Here is a 24,116-nt window from a genome sequence, read left to right on the forward strand (position 1 = left end):
TCCTACATAGGTATTTATACTCTTTGGGTTGCCGGCACAGACTAATAAGAGATACCGGCCGGCCGGTGTGTTAAGGATAACGCGTTACAAATTAGTACAAAATGCTGCGAAATATTAGTAAAGTGGTTCTTCAAAGAGCGAAATTCTCGACAGCCGCCGCGCCAGCTCCTCAAACTAACCCGGAAATTCTTTATACTGGCGTAAGTAAGTTTATATAAATAAAAACTTTATTCATAGAACTTCATACCTAATAATAAATATGAAGGCCGTTTACATAGTTTACTTAAGTTTTTGCGAAGTCACCATTATTACTAGAATTAGTTTATAATTATAAGCTTATAAGCTTACTAGTCTGTGATTATAAGCTGGGTGCTAATAACATACGAAGTATGTTGTCACGAAACGAACATATTTACGTACTGGCCCCTATCTAAGTGCTACAATTCTTTTACATAATTTTCTCTTTTTGTATGAGAAACTTAACAATTAATTATTTAAAATTGTAGTACTTCGCCCATGTGGAATTTGGTTTTTGCTATCTTATCCTGCAAAAAAATTTCTAGGATATATTGTATCGCAACTTTGGAGATAGCACAGTTGTCGCAAAGAAGCGGTATCTTGTGTCTTTATACCGAAATTTAGATTTAGAGGTACATAAGTACCTAATCTTTCTCTCTCTCTGATTCCGGCCGATTTCGGCCATGGCAACAGCTTCAACTCCGTCGGTGTCGCTCATGCGCTTGCAAGTGGCTTATGTAGCCAATCTTCTTAGGGAAAATTCTTACACAGTGCGGGCACGTGAACACACCATTAACATAATTATAACTGATTGGTGCAGATGGTCGAGCTTACCCTAATAATTAGATGTGAACGAGGGACATACCAGAGGGCCTACTCCGAAACTCGAATTTCGTATTGCACCATACCTCGTATTAAATAATGTAAGTGTCAGAGGGATGGAACAACACAAACTTCGATTTTCGAATTTCGTAGTAGCCCGGCTGAACTTATTGTTGATTTTTGATTAAAAATAGGTACTTCTTAATTTCTTCATAAATATCCATTATTTATGTTGTGTTGGAATCGGTTTACTAATGTTTCGGCGAATAATGTTTGGCAACCTGTTTCATTTCGCAACTTTTCATTTCCCAACTGTTTAATATTTCTGAAACTGTAAATATTTCAGGATTTTTATAAAACTAACCTAACCTAACCTAAAGGGTTCTACACGATGGCCCTGAAATAAATCCTGAAATATTTACAGTTTTAGAGTTTGCGAAATGAAACAGGTTGCCAAATGTTACGTTGCGAAAAGGCAGTACTCGGTTGGAATCACATTGTTTACACTTTGTTGCTCCTGATACTTTATTTTACACTTTCAAGGAAAATCAGTAACCATATATAATTATTTTACCAGTGTTGATAAATATGATACCTACATATTTTAAAGTTTTATGCATGTTCAGCAATATACAAACATGTTTATCAACATACTTTTTCTGATAAGATTAGTTTTTGGACATTCATTTTATTAGACTTGTGCATACTGTGAATTTAGATTATTATTATTTTTTATTTTTTATTTTTATTTTGTATATTTTTTGAATTATTTTTTAGGTGAACTAAATAAGGTACCTACATATTTTATTTATAGAGAAGATTTGACTTGTTCTTTAATTGACTTTTAATTGATTGCAACTTTTATTGAAACTTATTTAACTTGCAATTGTTAATAAGTGTTTTAAGAAGGTTTTAAGTAAATAAGCTTAGGTATATTATATTATAATGTAAAGGAAATTATGCTAAATACATTTTAGGATTAAGTATGTAAAACTTTACAGTTTCCCAAAATGAAATAAATTAGCCTTTGTCAGTCAGAAATTAAAAGAAAAGGGCGAGGTTTGGTCCAGGAAGAACCCAATTGGGAACAACAACAAAAATAAAGCCCAAGCACCCCACAGAGCCTAACAGGAAACTGCACGCTCCTCTCCTGGCTTTCCAACAAATGCCTGGAGCAGGACTCTGTGGAAACCCCTCCCACCTTATCCTCCCCCTAGTAAGCTCTACGAAGTTGGGGGCATACAGCCAGATGCTGGTGAGAGTCAGGCTCAGGCCCTCCCTTTCAAGTCGTCTATAATGCATTTTTCCCAACTACAAGCCCCCATCTCCTATTTAGCACCCCATATAAAATTTAATCTAGTTAAAAGCAAGAACTAGTATCTGGCTTAATTAAGGGGACTCGACCCAAAAAAAAAAAACTAGGAATATTATATGGCTGTGTACAGGGTTGTGAATTATCAAGATAATTAGGTTCATTGATATTATCCAACAGGATTACCTGTAGAAAAATAATTTATCTTGTTTAAATGAAAGCAATTTTTCAGCTTTTCATAAACAATGAGTGGCTGAAGTCTTCCGATGGGAAGACCTTCCAGACCTCAAACCCAGCCAACGGCAAGGTGATTGCGGACATCCAACAGGGCAACAAGTCTGACATAGACCAGGCTGTGCAAGCTGCCAATGATGCCTTCAAGTAAGATCAAGTTTTACCCGACTGCCTGCAGTATATGTAGCTATATATATGTCTATTTTCTTGGTCCTCTCTGTAGCCTAAATGGCTGGACTGTTTTTAACATACGAGGTTTCATCAGATTCATCAAAACTCTTGGAGTGACAGGTACATATAAATATAAAAATATAAAATAGTTTTCATCACACTTGCTCGTAAACAGTGTTGTAACATGCAGGCTACCTTGGTTGCAACCCCCCAAATAAAACCCTTTCCGGTGGCGAATGCACTAGTCCCAAAACGCACTATTAGTCAATACACTATTTTCGAAAGTCCCTCTTCTCATAAGAAACTAGGCCCAAAACACCATATTGCCAAAAAGGCCCTGTAGGTGGCGTAATACTTCATTCTCATAATGCATAGTTCTCAAAACACTCTAGTTCCAAAATACCCTAATTTTTTTTCTTTTATTTTCGAATGACTCTTTGAAATTGCTTTCAGCCGTAACCGTTACCCGTTTGACGCCAAGAGTATTTTTGGAAAAACAGTTTTTATTGAAATATTATTTTGAGCCATATACAGGGTGTAATCGTTAAGTGTAGCCAAGCGATAGTTCCGTAAATATATCTGATATCAGAAAATTTCAATAATTTATCGTTAACTATTGAGTAAAATTACATTAATACTTTTTTTAAATAAAACTAGAAATATTAAAAGTATTAAGTTTAAACGCTTCCATACTTAAGTACGACGACGACCTTCACTCCTTAAAGAACGTCGGTGTCGTGAGAGATAAAACCGCTTGAGATTCATTATTTGCACGAATAAACTGTAATAAAATACTAAAACTACCGTGTATGAAATAATAAAATATAACATTTATTTAATGTCTCGCTTTTGTATTCATTTAAAACCGTCACATAATAATAGATCGTTACGGCTGAAAGCAATTTCAAAGAGTCATTCGAAACTAAAAGGAAAAAATTAGGGTATTTTGGAACTGGAGTGTTTTGAGAACTGCATTATAAGAATGAAGTATCGACCTTAATGTGCTTCTCATGAAACCCGTGGTCGGTAAATGAGTCATTGCCCGTACTAATTTTCTTGTCATGAAGCCCAAGGTCGGTAAATGAGTTTGTTACTGCATGGCGTGCTGCTGCTCCGTGCGCGCGCTGCACACGCACGCCATGCACATGCTCAATGACAATTTTTGAAAAAATATTAGTTTTTCTTTTACAAATATACAATTTTACTCGCAAATGTGATGAAAAACATTGTATGTCGCACGGGCGGTACTAGAATTACGAACATCGACTCATTAAAACCCTCAGTCTTCGACAACGGGCTTCTAACAGACTCTCGTTCGTAATTTCTTATTTACCGCCCTTAAGACACAATATACTATTAAAATGACGTGTTAAAAAAAATTAAAGATTTTTATACGCCAATATGTGACGTAATATCGACAAATGTTTTTCTGGCAATTGAAATAGCGATGCAGGTGTTTTGCTGAAATTCGGTCGCGTATCTTCGGCATAGTGTGCTTAGACACTGAATGTTCGGCCATCATTGACCACAAACTCAATAAAATATGTTAAGAAGTAACATAGATCCCTTTGTCATAGACTTATTTCTCATATAGGCTCGGTTCCCAATGGAGGAGAATGGACGCGTCGCAACGTGGCGTCTTGCTCAACAGGCTCGCCAATTTGATAGAGAGGGACGCTGCTTACATTGCTGTAAGTTCGTTTTAACTATCATCATCATCAGCATCGTCCAAATACACGAGTCTTGGACGTTTAATATGTATTTAAGTCTGTGTTTACATATCTATAATAAGTATGTTTATCAGTTGCCTATAGTACCTACCCATAGTACAAGCTTTGATTCTTTCGTGACTAAGTCACTTAGTGTAAATTGACCCATGATATTTATTTATTTATATTTATTTATTTATATTTATTTATTTATATTTTTCTGTGGTACAAACCGCCTGACCCGTTTCCTGTTTCCACAGAGTCTGGAAACCCTAGACAACGGCAAGCCGTACCAGGCCAGCTATTTCCACGATGTGCAAGGTTCCATCAGGAGCCTGCGTTACTACGCCGGATGGGCCGACAAGAACCATGGTTACACGCTACCCGCTGATGGCAATTACTTCGCGTACACCCGCCCTGAGCCTGTCGGTGAGTGGGAAAGAAAATGTTTATTCGGCATATAAACAAAGTAACAAGATAAAACATTGATTCAAATCTTTGTTACCCCTCATGGGACACCGTTTTACTCTCGGGCGTAATTACCCCTCTCCCCTGATTATCGTTTTCGTGTAAGACGTGATTAAGAGACTGCGCTACTACCTACAATTGCTGGGCCGACAACAACCAAGGGACACACTACCTGCTCACGGTAATTATTTTACATATCGTTAATTAACTCTATATTTTAGCCCCGAGCCCCGACGCAAATAGAGGATTGTTATAAGTCTGACGCCAAGGACAGTCTGTCCGTCCAGTCTGTTTGTATGTCTTGCTGTGTGTGACATCGTAGCTCTCAAATGGATGGGCCGATTACGATGCGGGTTTTTTACGTGAAAGCGGGTTCCCTTGCGATGCTTCTTAGCCATGTTTCAATAGAATCGGTTCAGCCATTTTTGAGGTATAGAACTTTGAAATGGGGGTTTTCAACCTCTACGTTGGTTAGATTATTGAGACATTTGTCTAAGTCTGATTCAGTAGAGGGAGGGTCAGTCTAGTCCTAAATACTAATTCCTGTAGAGGAATGAGCTAGGTATTCCCGGACCGCTATGAGCTTCAAGTTTTCCCGTACTCCTTCCAACGCTTGTGACTCTTCCAGTGTCCATACGGTAATTTACATCAGGCGATTGCTCGTTTTTATACCATAAAAAAACCTGTTTTTTTGGCGGGTGACTCAATAGGTATGTTGTCGTTATCACAAATAAAAAAAACTTCGAGCAAATACTCGGCCATGAAATCCCCATAAGTAGGTAGACTAATAAGATACACGACTAATCGGTGTTTACTCCGCCCGCAGTTTAGTTAGTTCACAGAACGGTTAATGAAATATTTAATGCACCGTTTGAAGAGTCTGCTCGCAGCGTCGCATTGAAGTTCGAGAATGTTCTGGTATTAAAATTTGTCCATGTAAAATTGATTATCTTCGCCTTACATTAAGTTGTGAAATTACTTTATTGTTAAACAATAACATATGAGGCTGTTCCACCGTCAACGATATTTCTCGGTATTTCTCTGCGTTTCCACCACATGTGTGAGGAATGTGTTTATGCATGAAATTAAGATTGGTTTTTGTATTACATATTTATTTCAACTCCAAATTTTGTTACTTTTACGGTCATCCCGTAACCATATCGAAAATACAAACTGAAACATAGATGCACAGAAAAACCAGAAAAAGGGACCAGCGCTGGGAATCGAACCCAGGTCCTCAGCATTCCGTGCTGCGTGCCATTCCCCTATACTACCACTGGACAGGAGTACAGACACGAATTTCTCCTATGCACCACATTCTTATTTAGTCACTTAAGCGGCTATAATATAACCGTTTCCATGATCGTTTTAAAAAATCCTGCCACATCTTAGACTCCTAGCGACATCTATGTTTTTTAGCCCAAAGCTGGTCTTTTTTTCTGGTTGTTCTGTGCATCTATGTTTCAGTTTGTATTTTCATGCATGAACCAATAGAAACGCTTAATTTACCTATCCTCGCTCCGCTCAGCTGTTTCCACTAAAGCTGTGCTGTGCAAGGTTATTCATGTTCATGAAAAACACATTCTCGCACATCTCTGGTGGAAACGCAGCCTTAAGCGTTTTATAATGTCTTAAACTTTCGTGATTTTCACTCATAGTCAAAATACCATAGTTATTTTGACTTAAGCGTTTTGTCCGCGTGAATTTTGTTAGAACAAGATTTAAATTTTGAAGCAAATATTAAAATATGTATTCAAACGGCAGCGGTTTCTAAGATATGAGTAGGACGGTTTTCTTGTATCTCCTATAAATTTAATTTCCCCGTATATGTATACGTCCCACTGCTGGGCACAGGCCTCAGAATTAAAGGGCTTGGCGTAGTTCCCACGTGGGCCCAGTGTGGATTGGGAATTTCACACAGACCATCGAATTTCTTCGCATGCGTGTGAAGATTTAATCACGACAATTTTCCTTCACCGGCTCATGGTAAATTACAAATGTAATTTCGCATATGTTCTGAAAAAACTGAGGGTCGAACCCCCAACCCTCTGCTTGAGAGGCTATGGGTCAAACTACTAAGCTACCACGGCTATCAGCTATTTACCTGCTATTTCGACATTGCCTTCTCGCTCGTTTGGGGCAAATGTGAGCAAGAGACAATGTGATTTTGGGTTCTACTTTCATGCCATTTACTATGACAGTTAACTCGGAATTGAAACTTAACTCTAGTCCGCGCAGGCCATCCTTTAGGTATTATTATCCACGTATGCGTGTTATGTAATGTATTTGTTCAACTGCGGCGATAATTCTGTTGACGTTATATAGATATCGTGTAAAATGACTGTCAAATTATTCATCATCTTGCAATATCGCTACAATTGATTAATGTTTTAACAGAGTCATTGCATTTTTCTATGTGACATGAAGGTCGGGTTTTAATGAATAAATCAAAACCTAATGAATAAGGTAATAAGGTTGTCTGGGAGAGATTGCTCTTAAGCGATAAGGCCGCCTATTGGTTACCTTTTAATTTTCTCTCTGTGTAGGTAGGTACCTGTTTTCTGTATCGCTTACTATTTATTTCTGTTGTACAATAAAGAGTCATTGTATTGTATTTTAATCTTTACTAATATTACTAGACTTAACCCGCGGCTTTGCACGCGTATATCAATATCCGCTTGCTGAATTTAATAAAATGTTCTTAAAAAGTTGTTGCTGGTATATTTTTGATAGTGACAAAAATATGCTAGCAACAATGCAGCCTTACCCGGCTCTAGAGTAAACTTGTTACGCTGTGGGACGGGAACAGGCTGAAAATCAGCGCTGCAAGTTTCCTCTGCTCGCAGCTTATGCTGAGCCTGAGCCCATTGCCACCTGCTTATGTTTTTTTTTATTTGATTGTGTAACCCGTCTTATTTTCTGTGGCAATAAATGATTTTATTATTATTAAATTCCCTTGGGAATTCTTAAAAATTACATCGTGGTTTTCATTACCATTTGCATACAAAATACCCGCGTCTATTGTCTCTAGTTCTATGGTCTGTCCCATATTTCGAGATACTAAAATGACGTTTTATGTGTTAAGTACCTGTTTTTTGCGTCTCATAAATAGTGATGTGCCGCAACCGGTTATCACCGATAGATTTTGTAGGTACCTATGTATGTATGTCGTAAAATAGTCGTAAAGATATGAACGGATCGTGATGTACTAATGCATTTATATTTACAAAATGGAAAGTAGAATATTGTATGCTATAATGTTATTTTTGCTATCGTAAAATATACATTTTATCGGTTATTTACGAAACCGAAATCATGGAGCAGCACTGTTCCTTTTATGCTGGCTACATTATTTTTACTTTTGACATTTCAGACTGTCATTTTAGTATCTTCATTTCAGGGATAGACCATAGCGGTTGAGGTTTCCTAATTATCGCGATCCCGTGGGAACATCAAAATAAATAATAGCTCACGTGTTATTCCAGACATCTACATTTCTACATGCCAGATTTCAACCAAATCCTTCCAGCCGTTTTAGCGCCAAGGCGTAACAAACATACACACACAGACACACATAGTAGGATAAGTGCGAAAGTAAACTTTTTAACCCCCGACGCAAAAAGAGGGGTGTTATAAGTTTGAACGCTATGTGTGTCTGTCTGTGACACCGTAGCTCTTAAACGGGTGGACCGATTTGAATGCGTTTTTTTTTATTTGAAAGCAGGTTTTTGTCAATGAACTAAAAGAATTTCCTTGCTCACCCGCGACCTTACGATAGCTAAGCTTATGCAAAGTATGCGTGTTCATGCAGTTCCTCCACCTCCACACTGTAAGAACACACACAAATCACACAAACCCATCTTTCATCATTCTTTCAGGTTTTGTCTGTTTAATTCCTCTTCACGCTTAGGTACCTACGTGAAATTTGTTATGTACCTAGATAATTTGAGAACCTGGCAAGGGCGTAAGATAGTATTCATCCCGGGAAATTGCATACGTAGTTAAAGATGTAGGAACCCTTATAGGATCACTTTCTTGTCCGTCTATTAAGACCACGTCAAGACCCTTTTTCTAAGGAACGCGTGGAGGTAAGTACCTATAAAGCTGAAATTAATATGAAATACTAGCTTTTGCCCCCGACTTCGTCCGCGTGGAATTCGGTTAGCGCGCGCTGTTCCCTTGGGAACTGTTCATTTTTCCGGGATAAAAAGTAGCCTATGTCGCTCTCTGGCCCATAAACTATCTCTATGCCAAAAAACACGTCGATCCGTCGCTCCGTTGCAGCGTGAAAGACGGACAAACACTTTCACATTTATAATATTAGTATGGATAGATCTGCTACCCCTTGAAGCCGTGAAAAAACTGGATATTCATAGATAGGATAACCTACCTAGAAATTTGTACGGAACCCTCGTTGCACGGTGTTTAAGGAAATTGTATTTGTCTGAAATTGTAATTCAGCTGCCAAACCTAATGTTTATGCGGGCGAAGCTGCGAGGGAAGCCTATACATAATATAGTAACGAATGTTCCGACGACTCGATCTGCAAACTGAAATCATAACAATAAGATAAGTCAGGGGTTTGGTAAACACGCAGATGTTATCACACCGACCGTTTATCAGACGATTTGCTAGTTTTGCGAGCGCTACTAGCACTATCTATTATGTAAGTGCCTCAAAGGGCAATGTGGCGTGTGAAATTGTAAATTATATTATCTTAGACATCGATGTGATTAAAAATATCAAAAAATACTTGTTTAAATGTAGAGTTCAGATATTTATATTATACTTGCTTTGCCCGCGTGGAATTCGGATATCGCGCGCTGTTCCCTCGGGAACTGTGCATTTTTCCGGGATAAAACGTAGCCTATAATATAATAATAATAATAAATTCATTTATTTCGGGCAACTTGGCCCATAAACTATCTCTATGCCAAAAATCACGTTGATCCGTCGCTCCGTTTCGACGTGAAAGACGGACAATCATACAAACACACACACTTTCGCGTTTATAATTAGGTTGATTGGTATAGAGAGATCCCTTAAGAATAATAATAAAAATATATAAATTAAGTAACTAAATATTAGACCAGACTAGACCAGAGAATACATTTACAAATTACAGAAAAACAATAAAAAGAAAAGTACACTAAGTAAGTATGTAAATAGTCTCGAGGGATATGTTCGCCTCTGTAGATACTACTACTACTACTTTACGACAATACTACTGTACGACTGTACTGTTTTGCAGGTGGTAGGACCTTGTGCAAGGTCCGCCCGGATTGCTACCACCATCTTGCTCGCTAATCCTGCCGTGAAGCAGCAGTGCTTGCACTGTTGTGTTACGGCGTGGAGAGTAAGACAGCCGGTGAAATTACTGGCACTTGAGCTGGCCTCTAGGTTGGCAACGCATCTGCAATCCCCCTGGTGTTGCAGGTGTCTATGGGCGGTGGTGATCTCTTACAATCAGGAGACCCACTTGCTAGTTTGCCATCCAGTCGAATAAAAAAAAACTGTTTTCTTGATTTTTGTACACTTATCAATGTACTAGCGACCCGTCCCGGTTTCTCACGGAACCTATAACTTAAAAATATAGGGACGCGGTTATGTTGATTGTCATATCATACTAATGATACTAATCAAATCACCTAACATAGTAAATTTTATTTACTTACGTTCGAGGAAGTGTAAAACGTTTCTACCGTCAAAAATAAATAATGATAATAGATCTCGGCAAAACGTCGCGTGAATCAATCAATTATCTGCAATAGCACCATAGGCAACGTGTGCGATGCCACAAGTGAACACTAAGTACAGTCGAGAACTGGTTAGCAAACATTTGATCAAAAATATCTGAGCACGACTCTATTGTTAACGGAGCGTGTCTAGATTTTTGATCAAATTTTTGCTCACTGTTTTCTGAACTCAACTGTACCATCAGCCAAATATGTGGTCTACCACCCTAAAGTTAATCGTTTGCATGTCACAAAACAATAATGCCAATAGACCTTTCTGTCAAATTGAAAGTTCGACTTTAGTGGTATATTTGATAGGAACTTTTTTAAAAATTGATAGACCACTTATTTGGCTGATGGTACATACCTAATATACCTAACGCCTATTTAACTCGAGTGTCTAAAATGTTGTTGCAATCTGTGTGTTGCAGGCGTGTGCGGGCAGATCATCCCGTGGAACTTCCCGCTGCTGATGGCGGCCTGGAAGCTGGGCCCCGCGCTGGCGGCCGGCTGCACGCTCGTGCTCAAGCCCGCAGAGCAGACCCCGCTCACTGCGCTCTACGTGGCGCAACTGGTCAAGGTAACAAACCAAAATACCTTGACAAGTTCGTATGTGACATATTTAATTAAAGAAATCTGGATAACTCACGTTTTAAATCTAGTTTAGCTAGATTTGTTTCGGCCTAACTCGTAGCCCTTCTTCTTGGAGCAAGTCCTTGACCATGACGTCCCAGTGCGCCGCAGCGCACCGTTTGGGAACCCGCCCCCCGTACCACAAAAATTACAAGTGTTAAACTTTGTCAAAATTGTAACATTTTACTAAGGGCGGCCACATGCATTCGGAAATCCGTTTCGGAATTTCGATTCGGGACATCGAACGCAGAAAATCCATACAAATCTATGGACCTACGGACCTGCCACATACAAATAGTAGTTTTCCGTTCGCACTTTTCTTAGATTTGGAATTCCGCATGCTGGCCTGTGCGTTCGGAAATGTACGTGTGTGATGCATTTACGGAATCCCGAATCGATATTTCGAATGCCCTAAGAGAAACTTCATGATCTTGTTGAATTGTAGCACTGGTAACTTTTGTGGCACAGAGACCTTATTGTCTAACGCGCCATTTTTTTTCTGTCAGACGGTATAAGACGAGGGGCGAAAGATATTGTGGATGCGGTCGCGAACGTCAGCGCGTTAGACGATGCGGCAACAGGTGTAATACATATATGGTGTGTTGTTCCAGGAAGCAGGGTTCCCCGCGGGCGTGGTGAACGTGGTCCCCGGGTTCGGCGACGCGGGCGCCGCGCTCGTCGCGCACCCTAACGTCGACAAGATCGCGTTCACTGGTAAAAACTTCGACTTGCACCTTTAAAAACTTCTATTTTCACATTGATTGAGTTGGAACGAGCTTTAGAGGCACTAAAAGTGCTTGTTATTTATATTTAACGGTCTAGTACAGGGTCCCACTACAGGGTTTTCCTCTTGACCTCCACACATTTTTGCTAATTTAAAAATCCATTATATCATGCATTGTTTTAGACTATCGTGGTTATTACTAATTTTATGGTTTAAATTCGGGTTTTGGTCGTCTCGTGATCATGACGCATGCAACTGTGCTGAAATATCGAGCTTCTCTAAAATCAAGGTACGCGGAACAAAACCCGAATTTACATCATATCATGGGTGGTGTCATCATAGGACCTCGGAAAAATCTTACCCGGCGGATAATAATAAACCTCATTGAATAAATAATACTGAATAATATCATCAATTCTTTCGCACTTACGATTCGGACCGTTTAGAAGCGTTTCTATTGGTTCATGAAAAACACGTTCCTCGCAACACATCTTCGCACATTATTGGTGGCAACGCAGATATAGCGTCGTCTGATTTTAAGCTTTTCTTTAGCTTACTTATTTACTTCGCCGGCTCAGCGACCCAAAGTGTATCTTGGCCTCCGACACAAGACTCCGCCAATTGTTCCTATCCTGTACAACAAGGCGCCAGTCTGCCACCTGCATGTGGTAGTGACATCTTGGTTGTCCTGCCAGGATCGTCTCCGCAGGCCACTGGCACTCCTCAATGGTTAATAGTACCGACTTGAAATTCGGTACGGATATGCAGTTTAGATGACAATGCAAGTAAAGTCAACCAAAAGCTTGTATTAAAAATGAAATTTTTAACAGAAACTTATTTAGTGTAACTAAACGTTTACCCAGGTTCGACGGAGGTCGGCAAGCTGATCCAGCGCGGAGCCGCGGACACGATGAAGCGCATAACGCTGGAGCTGGGCGGCAAGTCGCCCAACATCATCTTCGCGGACGCGGACGTGGCCGCCGCCGTCGACCAGGCGCACCACGCGCTCTTCTACAACATGGGCCAGTGCTGCACCGCCGGTTAGTTCACCCCACCCCACCCCACTACTGAACATGTATAGGTCTCTCAGAGTGAAGGCTTCAACTCTAGTTCCTATTGCGTGCACGACGACAGCGCCACATAGCTGTGGCAACTGGGCATTATTGGGCACTAAGATTGGGCATATGTTACAACTGTTAAGCAAGAAAATGAAAAATGAAAAATATTTATTGTGAGAAGTAAGTAAACATGGTATTTCAGTGAAATCCCATGATAAATACATATAGTGAGCGGCAAGAAATCTGACCCTACATTTGAGGGAGGATTTGCAGAAAAAATGTTGTATGCAGAGTGGGCCAAATTTTGTGCCGCTGAGGATATTATACTATACTAGCTTTTGCCCGTGGCTTCGCCCGCGTGGAATTCGGTTATCGCGCGCTATTCCCTCGGGAAAACATACAAACACACACACTTCCGCATTTATAATATTAGTATGGATTAGAAAATTCTGGACCATGAAAGTATCGGCAACATTAACATTGTAATTTTCAGTTAAAATTAACCTGCTTATTACGGAAACATTGTTTCGTGCCATCACCCACCAATTTCTTCTTTCGGCAATTTTCTACTTATTTCGTTCTTGTTTTGACCATACTTTTGGAAGCGAGCGCTGTGGTCGTTTCGGCTCCCCCCAATACCCGCCTTGTATGTACGGTCTAATAGCCGAGCCTGCATTGAATGTCATTGAGAGTACAAAAATGGGCTGTAATTCTCACGCGGGCCCGTTGCGGATTAGGAACTCAACACACACCGTAGAATGAGGGCTATCGTTTTTTGTCTCACTAGATGGCGCACTGTTGCGTGAGGTTTTTAAGTATGGCTTTCAAAGTCTGTTTTTACGGGTGTGAAAACAAAGTTTAAATTAAAATCATATTTAATACACCTTAAAACCGTACCATAAAAATATCGAGCATGCCACAGTGTTGCATAGTCCCCGTTTTGTTCGGAAAAAAGGAGGACAAAGGTTTCCGAAAGACAAAACTGTCTCAAAACACAGACATTCATTGCCCGGAACGCATATTTGCCATAATTAATTTCAGATATTGCAAAATATTCACAAAATTATTCTAATTATAAATAAACCCGCGTAGCTCACCCAAAACCTATGAGATTTGACATTTCGGAGACCTCACGCTACACTAGCGCCTCTAGTGGCGAATTCATACGCGATAGCCCTCATTGCTACGCAGGTGCATCTTCACGACGGTGTCTTTCTTCACCTGCAACTATCGTGATTCGTGATGTTGTTCAACCTAGTGTGAGGCCTGACAACGCCTCGCCATCTGGTTTGTGGTCGCTGTCGAGAACCTTTTTCTCCAAGAATCATGTATTCCTTGAGCGATGTGGCCCGCCCATTGCCTCTTCAACTTACATATCCTTTGAACTATATCGGTCTCACTAGTTTTTCGTCCGTATTCCAGATTTCAACATATTAATATCTTTCCACACGTCGTGTGACTAGCCTGTCCAAATTATAAATAAAATACCTATATTACTTGTAGGTTCCCGTACGTTCGTGGAGGACAAGATTTACGACCAGTTCGTGGAGCTGGCGGCCGCGCGCGCGCAGAAACGCGTCGTCGGAGACCCCTTCCGCGCAGACGTCGACCACGGACCGCAGGTAAACGTCATACATAATATACTACATCTAGTGTCTTTCACAACTCTGAAAAAAACATCGGTTTTCTTTTGAATGACAACTTCACACTCACATAATACTCACAGAGACCCATTTAAAGAATAAAGCCGACAACGCACTGTCATCGCGTAAAGCGCTGCGGGTGTGTATGCACAGTGGTGATCACTTAACATCAGATCTGGCCTCTCTAACATCAAAAAAGAGTGTGAGGTTCATGCGGGTTACTTCACGAGGTTTTCCTCCACCGTGAAACTTATAGTAAAATTTTAAATTTAATTTCGCACATGAATTCTGAAGAACTCAATAGAGACGGGGTCGGCTTCACTAGGCTACTTCACATTATATTTTTAACCCTTTGAAAGTAAAGCCAAGCCAAGCATTGTAATGTCAAAAGCGTATTTGATGAGCATACACACGTAGGTCGCTGTTGCACTTTGTAACTCGAACGACTTTCTGAGTTGATGGCGCTCTAAGTACAACTTTGTTGTTCAAAATATTAAATTTATTAACCTCAATTCAATCAATTATTTAAGATCGACGCCGAGCAACAGAACAAGATCTTGGGGCTGATCGAGTCTGGCAAGAGGCAGGGCGCTAAGCTGCAGGCCGGGGGCTCCCGCGCGGGCGACCAGGGGTACTTCGTGCAGCCCACCGTCTTCAGCGAGGTCAACGACGACATGGACATCGCCAGGATTGAGGTCAGCTGCTGGTGTGAGCTTAGCCCTAGGCCGCACTACGGCTAAACCGCGTGACTGAATCAAATTATAATGCAAGCGGCTGAATTGGCGGCTTTAAATAAAACAAAAAACATATATTTCAGATCCGAGATCCATATCGTTTTTGAATTGAAATACCAGCCCATCTTTTTGGCGGACTGTATAAATAGTATTACTTCGCGATTTTTCTATTTCTTCCAATTGTAAGGGCGGTTTCAGACTAGCGTTTTTTTTCTGCGCGTATACGATCTGTTTTGGCATACGCGCTTACACGCGCGCTACATTAAATCGAACACGCGTGTTCGCGCTCATTCCCGGGTGTTAGGTCTAGAGGACGTGTTCTCGCTCGCGCTTATATGCGCGTCACCGCTCGAAGAAAACAAAACCCCACCTGTACGCGCGTACACGCTCTTTCAAAAACGAGCCTATACGCGCGTATAAAACGCTAGTCTGAACTGAAACCGCCCCTGAAGTGACTCGAAAAAGAAATTGTATACGATCATGATGCCTCTCAGATCTTCGGCCCCGTGCAGCAAGTGCTTCGCTTCTCGGAGGTGGACGAGGTGATCCAGCGCGCCAACAACACGGAGTACGGTCTGGCCGCCGCCATCTACACCAAGGATTTGGACAGGGCCAACTATGTCATCCAGGTAAACACCAGGGGCCTTGTCAATCAAACCTAGCCGATCAAAAAATGCTATATGTCCACGCTATAAGAACAAAAAAGACGTTTTTGCGTCGGTAAACGCTTCGCGTCGGCCGAGCCGATCGAACTATTTTTCGCTCGTCGATAGGTATGGAGAGACCCTTGCGTATTTCTTGTGTCGTGCGTAACATGAACGTTTTGTTTCACAGAGCCTGCGCGCGGGAACAGTGTGGGTGAATGACTACAACGTGTTCTGCAACCAGGTGCCTTTCGGAGGGTTCAAGCAGTCCGGCCTCGGCCGCGAGAACGGGCCTTATGGCATCAAGAACTACATTGAAAACAAATCCGTGCTCGTCAAGCTCACTGCTAAGAATTCCTAAATGTACTCGTGGGGCTAAACAAATGAATGCACGTAGAAAACTTCACCGGGTATTCGACAAAACGTTCGTTTTTTGTTAGGAGGAATATCGCTAGATGGCGTTAGTATCGTGAAGTCTGTATGGCGTGTCTTGCTTATGTTTGGCTTAATTATAAACCAATCCTAAACTAGAAAAATGCCAGTCAAACAGACCTCACGATACTAGTGATAGCCTGTCACAGAAAACATCATTGACTGACCCCCTTATTCAAAACGACAATCAAACCTATTTTAGTTAAAATGCCGCTAAAATTCGTTTGTCCTATCTGTCACTTCGACATTTGTATTTGTTAGAAAGGGACAAAGCATTTGTTAGTTAACATAGGCTTGTTAAGTTTTATGAATAAGGGGGTTACTCTTTATGATATTTCTAAAGGTGATTCATAACTAATTTAGGTATGTCTTTGATTTTTTTGTGGCAAGTCCAGCATGACATATCTTCTTACCCCCCGGCCTGTCAGGTTAAATTGTTATGCCGTTTCATTTCATACGTGCGGACCGCACTGCACCAGCTACGGGTAGTGAGTGTATGGATATGCCAGATAACAACACGTCGTTTGAGATTCCAGAGAGACTGGAAACCCAGCTCAGCCTACTCGGCAACCAATGCGTGAAAAGGTAGTGGCTATGGACGCGAAAGCGAATTATGTGCATTCTAGTTGTTAGTCGCAATACAACTATGGTTCTGTTTAACTAGTTTCTAATCGGCCCGATTTGTATTAATACACGATTCATTTAGGTCAATTCACAAGAGCTGGCAGGAATTAATTGATCGAAAGTAGTGTCACTAGTCTGGGTTAGTGCCGTTTTTATAGAGGGGGCCTAGTATTTTGTAAACAAGTACATAGTACTTTTAAACAAGATCATCATAAGAGACATCATTCATTTGTGCCAGCTCTTGTTAGTCGGCATGTGCCTCGTGTGAACTGTCTTCCAATTAATGGGGCGAAATTGACGCATTTATTTCGTTTACTTTATATTTGTACCTGTGCGATCTTTCACTAAGATACCTTAATGAAAGCCATATCTAACACGTTTATTTAACTAATTTTACATACTTAAATATATTTTTCTTAAATAAAACATTCGCAAAATCGTAACTTTTTTATTTTTTAACAAATTATTTTATTAATATAAAATGGAAACTTTAAAAATTAGCCTAAACTCCTGTAAAATCAACCTACAATAAGAACTATGATAAAACTTCTCTATAATAGTAACAAAACAGTATATTTGTAAGAGTAGATCTAAACCTTTGGCTCTTCCAGAGAACTTTAGCATGGTAGGATCAAAAGATACAGAATCTAAAATCGAGTGAAAATTATTATTTTAAAAATATAAGTAAAATAGCGAAATTCAAGTAAATTGAACCTTCAAAAGGTGTTATTATTAAAGTGAACTATTCTAAATCACAACAGTGGAATGTACCGTGCCTCTTAATCTAAAAATCACATAGCCTTGCACTATTAAAAACTATAAAAACTTATAAAATATTAAGTACGCTCGTGGATTTATTTATGATATGCGTGAGAGAGAACAAAGTTTGAACTTCGAGTGTAATTTATAGAAACAGGAAGGATCGAAAACAGAAATGTAAAAATACAACGACTATCAATTGTTATTTATACATAGTAATAAAGCCTTCTTTCAAGCGATCTATTTTATTTATTCGCTCTCGTCTAAAGCAATGTACTTTATCTTCAATGATTTAATAATAATACAAAGCTCTTGAACGCGTAACAACAAAATTAATCGTCAATACAATTAACAATTTGAACACATCTAGCGTTCAATATTTGTCATAATGATTAGCCAGCATCAATTTGATATTTAAATTGGTAAAGTTGTCTAACGCACTCTCGTTAGCAATAGCATTCATCTTCTCTTTCTACCGCCATCCTATACCCTTCGATGGAAAGTATATTATCTGACAGAAAGAAATAGTGAATGTAGTGCACCGTTCAATAAGGACATGATTTGTGTGCAAATCTTAACGTAAAAATAAATAATAAGCTATGATTAACCAAGTTTGCACTCGTTAGTGTTCCTGCAGTCATTTTTGTACGACGTTAGTTTTACCGTTAATACTGTTAGAGGTGTTGTACTTTTGGTTTTTTATATTGCTTCATTATTTATTAAATTACAACTATATACCAGGGTCCGACGAAGACCCTTTATCCGTCGTGTCCTCATTGACAACTGAGAGATTCTCTTCGGATATCTTCTCAAGACATCCACAAGTCAAAGAAGACAAATTACTTATGTTACTAGTAGCCAAATCCTCTTCAATTTTCCGTTCGAGGAACTCGAAATCGTCATTGTCCGTCTGACATTTTAAGCATTCATCAGACGACGAGTCTTGGTAAGCAAGCACGTTTTCTATGTTAAGTTCAACTGCGTCGTCCTTGATAGTCAAGGACGGACTGCTGTTGCTTAAAAACCTCTTTTCGTCTTTGATTTTCTGAACGAAAATTTCAGATTTTGGACGGGTTTTGGTTATGTCCTTTCGCCTGCGAGCGGCGGGGGAAAGAACTCTTTTATCGCTTGGAAAAATGCGTTGGATTCTTTCTTCGACTAGAGAAATGCTCCGTTTAAAAACGACAGTATCATTAGGTTGGTCTTTTATGCATCCATCGATGGCGTCCCTAGATTCGGTGTCGGAGTGGTCACATCTGAAGTATATAGTGTCGCAGCCGTTTTCCTGCTTGACCTTTATAAGGCAGCAGTCGTCTTCTTTCTCGCAAAGTATCTCGTGGAGGGAGCCGTGAAGCGGGATGAGTCGCATCTTGCCGAAGTTATCATGCATTTGAGTGGATAACTCGTCGTCTATGTAGAGGTCCTCGGTGCTGCGGGCTTCCTGTAAACGGTAATAAAACAATGTACATACTTAATGCGCAAAAAAAAAATCTAAACGAAAGCAAAAAGCCAACGGCACGCGGTGTTCCCAGGCGGTCACCCATCCAAGTACTGACCGCGCCCGACGTTGCTTTACTTCGGTGATCGGACGAGAACCGGTGTTTTCAACGTGGTATGGACGTTGGCAATAACACTACCGAATGTTAGTATTTTATTTGATAACAGTACCAGATTATGTTACGATATATTGAACACAATAAAAAAAGTCGTTTTTTTTAAGATTGTGTGTAATTTGGACAACCCGAAAACTTAAGCGCGAATAAAGCCATTTCAATAAATTCAACAGTTTGCCACATTTTACTGGCATACCTGTAAAGCATTAAAAGCCTGGCACCGTTTCAGCGCATTGACCTGTACATCCTCCGCCGTGTCTTCTATAGACTGGTTCTTATCCCTCCCAGGACTGCCCTCGCATATTGTCACATTTACACAATTGTCTAGCACCTGCAAGCTATTCTCCCCACATCGACTAAACGTGATCTGTAACAATGGCTTGTTGTTCCCATTGATTTTGACTCTAGAGAAACTTTTGACTGGTATCTTTTGGTTATCCTCATTGTTATTATTGAGGTTTTCTATGATATTTGCGATGCCTTTATTGACGATTTCATCGGTCCTGTGGGAGATCGTGGATGAGTCGTCCTGCATTTCGTGGAATATGTGATGGAATTCTTTGCGGATTAATTCGCGAATGAATTCTTCTATGCCGCGCGTGTCGGTTGCTTGGTCGACCTTGGGCTCGCTTCTGCGAAGATTTTCGTCGGTGATTGTTCTGTAAAAAAATAATAATGGAGGTTTGAAATAAGTTTGAAGTTCTGTGGTAACTGGGTTATCTCAAACTGAAAACATTTTGCCACACAAAAATATTTGTTGAAATTGCAAAAAGCCAACGGCACGCGGTGTTCCCAGGCGGTCACCCATCCAAGTACTGACCGCGCCCGACGTTGCTTAACTTCGGTGATCGGACGAGAACCGGTGTTTTCAACGTGGTATGGACGTTGGCGACAATATAAGCAGATTTTATCAAGACAATGAGAATATCTGATGACGGCACACATTAAAAACTAAATTACTTCAGTGCCAATTAATAAAAAAGTAAAAGCGACCCGAAAAAAAAATTAAACAAAAAATAGAACCCAATGCAAAAAAAAAAATATATCTACTAGCTTGAAGTCGGTGCCTCAGCACGAGCCAGCAGAAGTGACTGAAGCACAATATAAATAGTACGAAGGTGAGGTAGACAACTATAGTTCCACTCCTGCTGGCTCGTGCTGAAGCACCGATTTCAAGCTAAGTAGAAAATTATTTTCAAGTTTTTTGTAGTATTCTATTTTTTGTTAAAAAAATTATAAGCACCCAAACCATTCTCATGATGGACAAACAAAATATATTTTGAAGTAAAACTTATTATGATACTAAATATTATGAAAAAGCAAAAAAAGCCAACGGCACGCGGTGTTCCCAGGCGGTCACCCATCCAAGTACTGACCGCGCCCGACGTTGCTTAACTTCGGTGATCGGACGAGAACCGGTGTTTTCAACGTGGTATGGACGTTGGCGACAACACAACTAGATTTTATCAAGACAATGAGTCTATAAGAATATCTGATGACGTAACATTTAAAATAGTTTGAATGCCAAAAACGTTGCATTGAGTAGAACGGGACGGGATCACTTAAAAATGCAGACGGTATCTATCAGAAGTATCGGAGGCGGCCTTATTGTTTAAAAATATCTGAACCTGTACACTAAACTAACCCGCCTGAAAACAGTAATAAAATCATGAGTGGTGATTATTTTTAGGCACACAGGCCATTCTCATCATGGACAAACCAAATGTATTTTGAAGCAAAAGTTTTGTATGATATTTTGATAGTATAAAGAAGCAAAAAGCCAACGGCACGCGGTGTTCCCAGGCGGTCACCCATCCAAGTACTGACCGCGCCCGACGTTGCTTAACTTCGGTGATCGGACGAGAACCGGTGTTTTCAACGTGGTATGGACGTTGGCGACAATATAAGCAGATTTTATCAAGACAATGAGAATATCTGATGACGGCACACATTAAAAACTAAATTACTTCAGTGCCAATTAATAAAAAAGTAAAAGCGACCCGAAAAAAAAATTAAACAAAAAATAGAACACACTGCAAGAAAAAAAAACTACTAGCTTGAAGTCGGTGCCTCAGCACGAGCCAGCAGAAGTGACTGAAGCCCAATATAAATAGTACGAAGGTGAGGTAGACAACTATAGTTCCACTCCTGCTGGCTCGTGCTGAAGCACCGATTTCAAGCTAAGTAGAAAATTATTTTCAAGTTTTTTGTAGTATTCTATTTTTTGTTAAAAAAATTATAAGCACCCAAACCAATCTCATGATGGACAAACAAAATATATTTTGAAGTAAAACTTGTGTGATATTTTGTATGATACTAAATATTCTGAAAAAGCAAAAAAAGCCAACGGCACGCGGTGTTCCCAGGCGGTCACCCATCCAAGTACTGACCGCGCCCGACGTTGCTTAACTTCGGTGATCGGACGAGAACCGGTGTTTTCAACGTGGTATGGACGTTGGCGACAACACAACTAGATTTTATCAAGACAATGAGTCTAAAGAATATCTGATGACGTAACATTTAAAATAGTTTGAATGCCAAAAACGTTGCATTGAGTAGAACGGGACGGGATCACTTAAAAATGCAGACGGTATCTATCAGAAGTATCGGAGGCGGCCTTATTGTTTAAAAATATCTGAACCTGTACACTAAACTAACCCGCCTGAAAACAGTAATAAAATCATGAGTGGTGATTATTTTTAGGCACACAGGCCATTCTCATCATGGACAAACCAAATGTATTTTGAAGCAAAAGTTTTGTATGATATTTTGATAGTATAAAGAAGCAAAAAGCCAACGGCACGCGGTGTTCCCAGGCGGTCACCCATCCAAGTACTGACCGCGCCCGACGTTGCTTAACTTCGGTGATCGGACGAGAACCGGTGTTTTCAACGTGGTATGGACGTTGGCGATAACTTGCACCAAAAATATATTCTTACTACGAAGTATGGTTTAAAGCTTACCCTTTCTCTACATCTTTCCGCCAAGTGTGAAACCGCTCTGGGTCCCGAGCGGCGAAATTAATTTTTTTAGCGATATTATCGCGCGCCTGGCAGTACTGCTCCCATTGCCCGCCTGCAATTACAATAAAAAAGTATAAACAATCCCGAAGTTTAATAAATTACCGACAAGATAGAATTGTAAGTCTGAAGTTGATGAAGACATGACATGCTATGAAAGCAATACTTTCATTAAAGTTTTGCCTATGGTGATTTTAAACTTTCAAAGTTCTATCAAAATACTTACCTTCCTGATCATTTATTATAAATGCGAAAGTGTGTGTGTTTATGTGTATGTTTGTCCGTCTTTCACGTCGAAACGGAGCGACGGATCGACGTGATTTTTGGCATAGAGATAGTTTATGGGCCAGAGAGTGAAATAGGCTACTTTTTATCCCGGAAAAATGCACAGTTCCCGAGGGAACAGCGCGCGATAACCGGATTCCACGCGGGCGAAGCCGCGGGCAAAAGTTAGTAATTACATAATTTAAGCTTACTCAAAAGATGCAAACATTTTAAGATCTAACATTTACTTACAATAATTTGACATTTATATAGTTTAGTAATTATCTTGACTTACTTATGCTACATATATAGCATGTACGAGTATAAGCGATAAAGGTCCTATTTTACTTAACAATTTTAAATGCCAGGGTACGTAAAAAGTCAAATAAATTTAATTGATCATTAAAGATAGAACGGAAAATGGATAAATATGTTTAAGAGAACATACCATTCGGTTTCAGGTCAGTCTTCAATTTTTAGTTTCATTTGTTTAACTGTCCGTGTATTTACTTACATGCAAATTTTCCACAGGAAAGCAATGGAAATAAAAAAGTTCATTGATACTTAAACCTTTATTAGTAGGAAGGAAGATTCAACCATAACAAGAACAAACAAACAAGCAAATCAAATGTACACAAGAAAACACGAAAGAACGTTGTTAGATTTGTTAGTTAAAATATGAGCAAATAGTTTTATAATAAACACAATTACAACTAAAATAAACAACCAAATAATCATAATAAAGTTTTAAACTTATATTTCTCAATTATAATTAAAATTTTAATTACTTATTACTAGTTCGCTGTATTTTGTCAATTCAAAATCAGTGATCATCCCGTGTACTCATCAAAAATAGCAGAATAATATTGCGATTTGCGATCATGCGTTAATATGGAACGGAAGTGCTACTGAAATAGTGTAAACCGAGCCTAGCTGGCAGCTATTCAAGCATTGTCACAGATGACACAATCAAATTAATTTAGTAAGACAACCGTCGGAAATATCTATGACTCCAAACTGTACAGTCGAGTTCATAAAGTGGTGAGCAAAAATTTGATCAAAAATATCTGAACACGACTCTATTGTTAACGGCGTAGAAGCGTGTTCAGATTTTTGATCAAATTTTTGCTGACAATTTTATGAACTCGAGTGTATATGAAGTACGATAAAATAACACACAAAAAGACAAAATGTCTTAAACTTTCGTGATTTTCAGTCATAGTCAAAATACCACGCGCAGGACTTATCACGCTAACACACACGAGTAATATTTACCTCGACGTTTCGGCAACATTACAGTGGCCGTGGTCACGAGTAGACTGAAGTGTGGGGTGTCAAGTCTGCCTAGCAGCGCGAGTCCTTCGAACTACCCGCACTTGGCAATGAAATTCTCTCCACGGAACGTAATTTTTACTCAATAATGGTACGTGAAGCAGTTGAAATAAAAAAGCATAAAAATTTCAACCGGGACAATGATTATAAACTTTCACCTTCGTGGA

General features: G+C 39.7%; 2 protein-coding genes and 6 non-coding genes across 8 annotated transcripts in view; 1 reads left to right on the plus strand and 7 right to left on the minus strand.

Annotated features, from left to right (window-relative positions):
• Positions 1-17,399, plus strand: Aldh (Aldehyde dehydrogenase). Its single transcript, XM_074104523.1, has 11 exons — positions 1-200; positions 2,385-2,533; positions 4,152-4,248; positions 4,527-4,695; positions 10,901-11,049; positions 11,714-11,816; positions 12,690-12,866; positions 14,388-14,506; positions 15,058-15,222; positions 15,756-15,890; positions 16,096-17,399. The coding sequence occupies exons 1-11, from the start codon at positions 102-104 to the stop codon at positions 16,264-16,266; spliced, it is 1,533 nt and encodes a 510-aa protein (XP_073960624.1). The 5' UTR covers positions 1-101; the 3' UTR covers positions 16,267-17,399.
• The window catches only part of LOC141439968 (uncharacterized), a 12,437-nt gene continuing 5,716 nt past the window's right edge, over positions 17,396-24,116 (minus strand). The window contains exons 5-7 of the mRNA XM_074104429.1: positions 22,297-22,408; positions 19,530-19,992; positions 17,396-19,161 (exon numbers count right to left, since the gene is read on the minus strand). Of these exons, the coding sequence (XP_073960530.1) occupies positions 18,451-19,161; positions 19,530-19,992; positions 22,297-22,408 (1,286 nt within the window). The 3' untranslated portion in view covers positions 17,396-18,450. The remainder of the gene's footprint in view (positions 19,162-19,529; positions 19,993-22,296; positions 22,409-24,116) is intronic.
• LOC141440087 (5S ribosomal RNA) lies at positions 19,228-19,346 on the minus strand. Its single transcript, XR_012452668.1, has one exon. It is a non-coding gene; the product is annotated as a 5S ribosomal RNA (ribosomal RNA).
• On the minus strand, positions 20,105-20,223 carry LOC141440079 (5S ribosomal RNA). Its single transcript, XR_012452661.1, has one exon. It is a non-coding gene; the product is annotated as a 5S ribosomal RNA (ribosomal RNA).
• LOC141440090 (5S ribosomal RNA) lies at positions 20,661-20,779 on the minus strand. Its single transcript, XR_012452669.1, has one exon. It is a non-coding gene; the product is annotated as a 5S ribosomal RNA (ribosomal RNA).
• LOC141440091 (5S ribosomal RNA) lies at positions 21,112-21,230 on the minus strand. Its single transcript, XR_012452670.1, has one exon. It is a non-coding gene; the product is annotated as a 5S ribosomal RNA (ribosomal RNA).
• On the minus strand, positions 21,675-21,793 carry LOC141440092 (5S ribosomal RNA). Its single transcript, XR_012452671.1, has one exon. It is a non-coding gene; the product is annotated as a 5S ribosomal RNA (ribosomal RNA).
• Positions 22,125-22,243, minus strand: LOC141440093 (5S ribosomal RNA). Its single transcript, XR_012452672.1, has one exon. It is a non-coding gene; the product is annotated as a 5S ribosomal RNA (ribosomal RNA).

Source organism: Choristoneura fumiferana, chromosome 21 (genome assembly GCF_025370935.1).
Source record: "Choristoneura fumiferana chromosome 21, NRCan_CFum_1, whole genome shotgun sequence".
NCBI lineage: Eukaryota > Metazoa > Arthropoda > Insecta > Lepidoptera > Tortricidae > Choristoneura > Choristoneura fumiferana.

Excerpts from the sequence above, each read along its gene's own strand:
- Aldh (XM_074104523.1), top strand. The coding sequence starts at position 102 with ATGCTGCGAAATATTAGTAAAGTGGTTCTTCAAAGAGCGAAATTCTCG. Across the intron at positions 11,050-11,713 it reads ACGTGGCGCAACTGGTCAAG|GAAGCAGGGTTCCCCGCGGG; the intron begins GTAACAAACCAA and ends GTGTTGTTCCAG. Across the intron at positions 12,867-14,387 it reads GGGCCAGTGCTGCACCGCCG|GTTCCCGTACGTTCGTGGAG; the intron begins GTTAGTTCACCC and ends TATTACTTGTAG.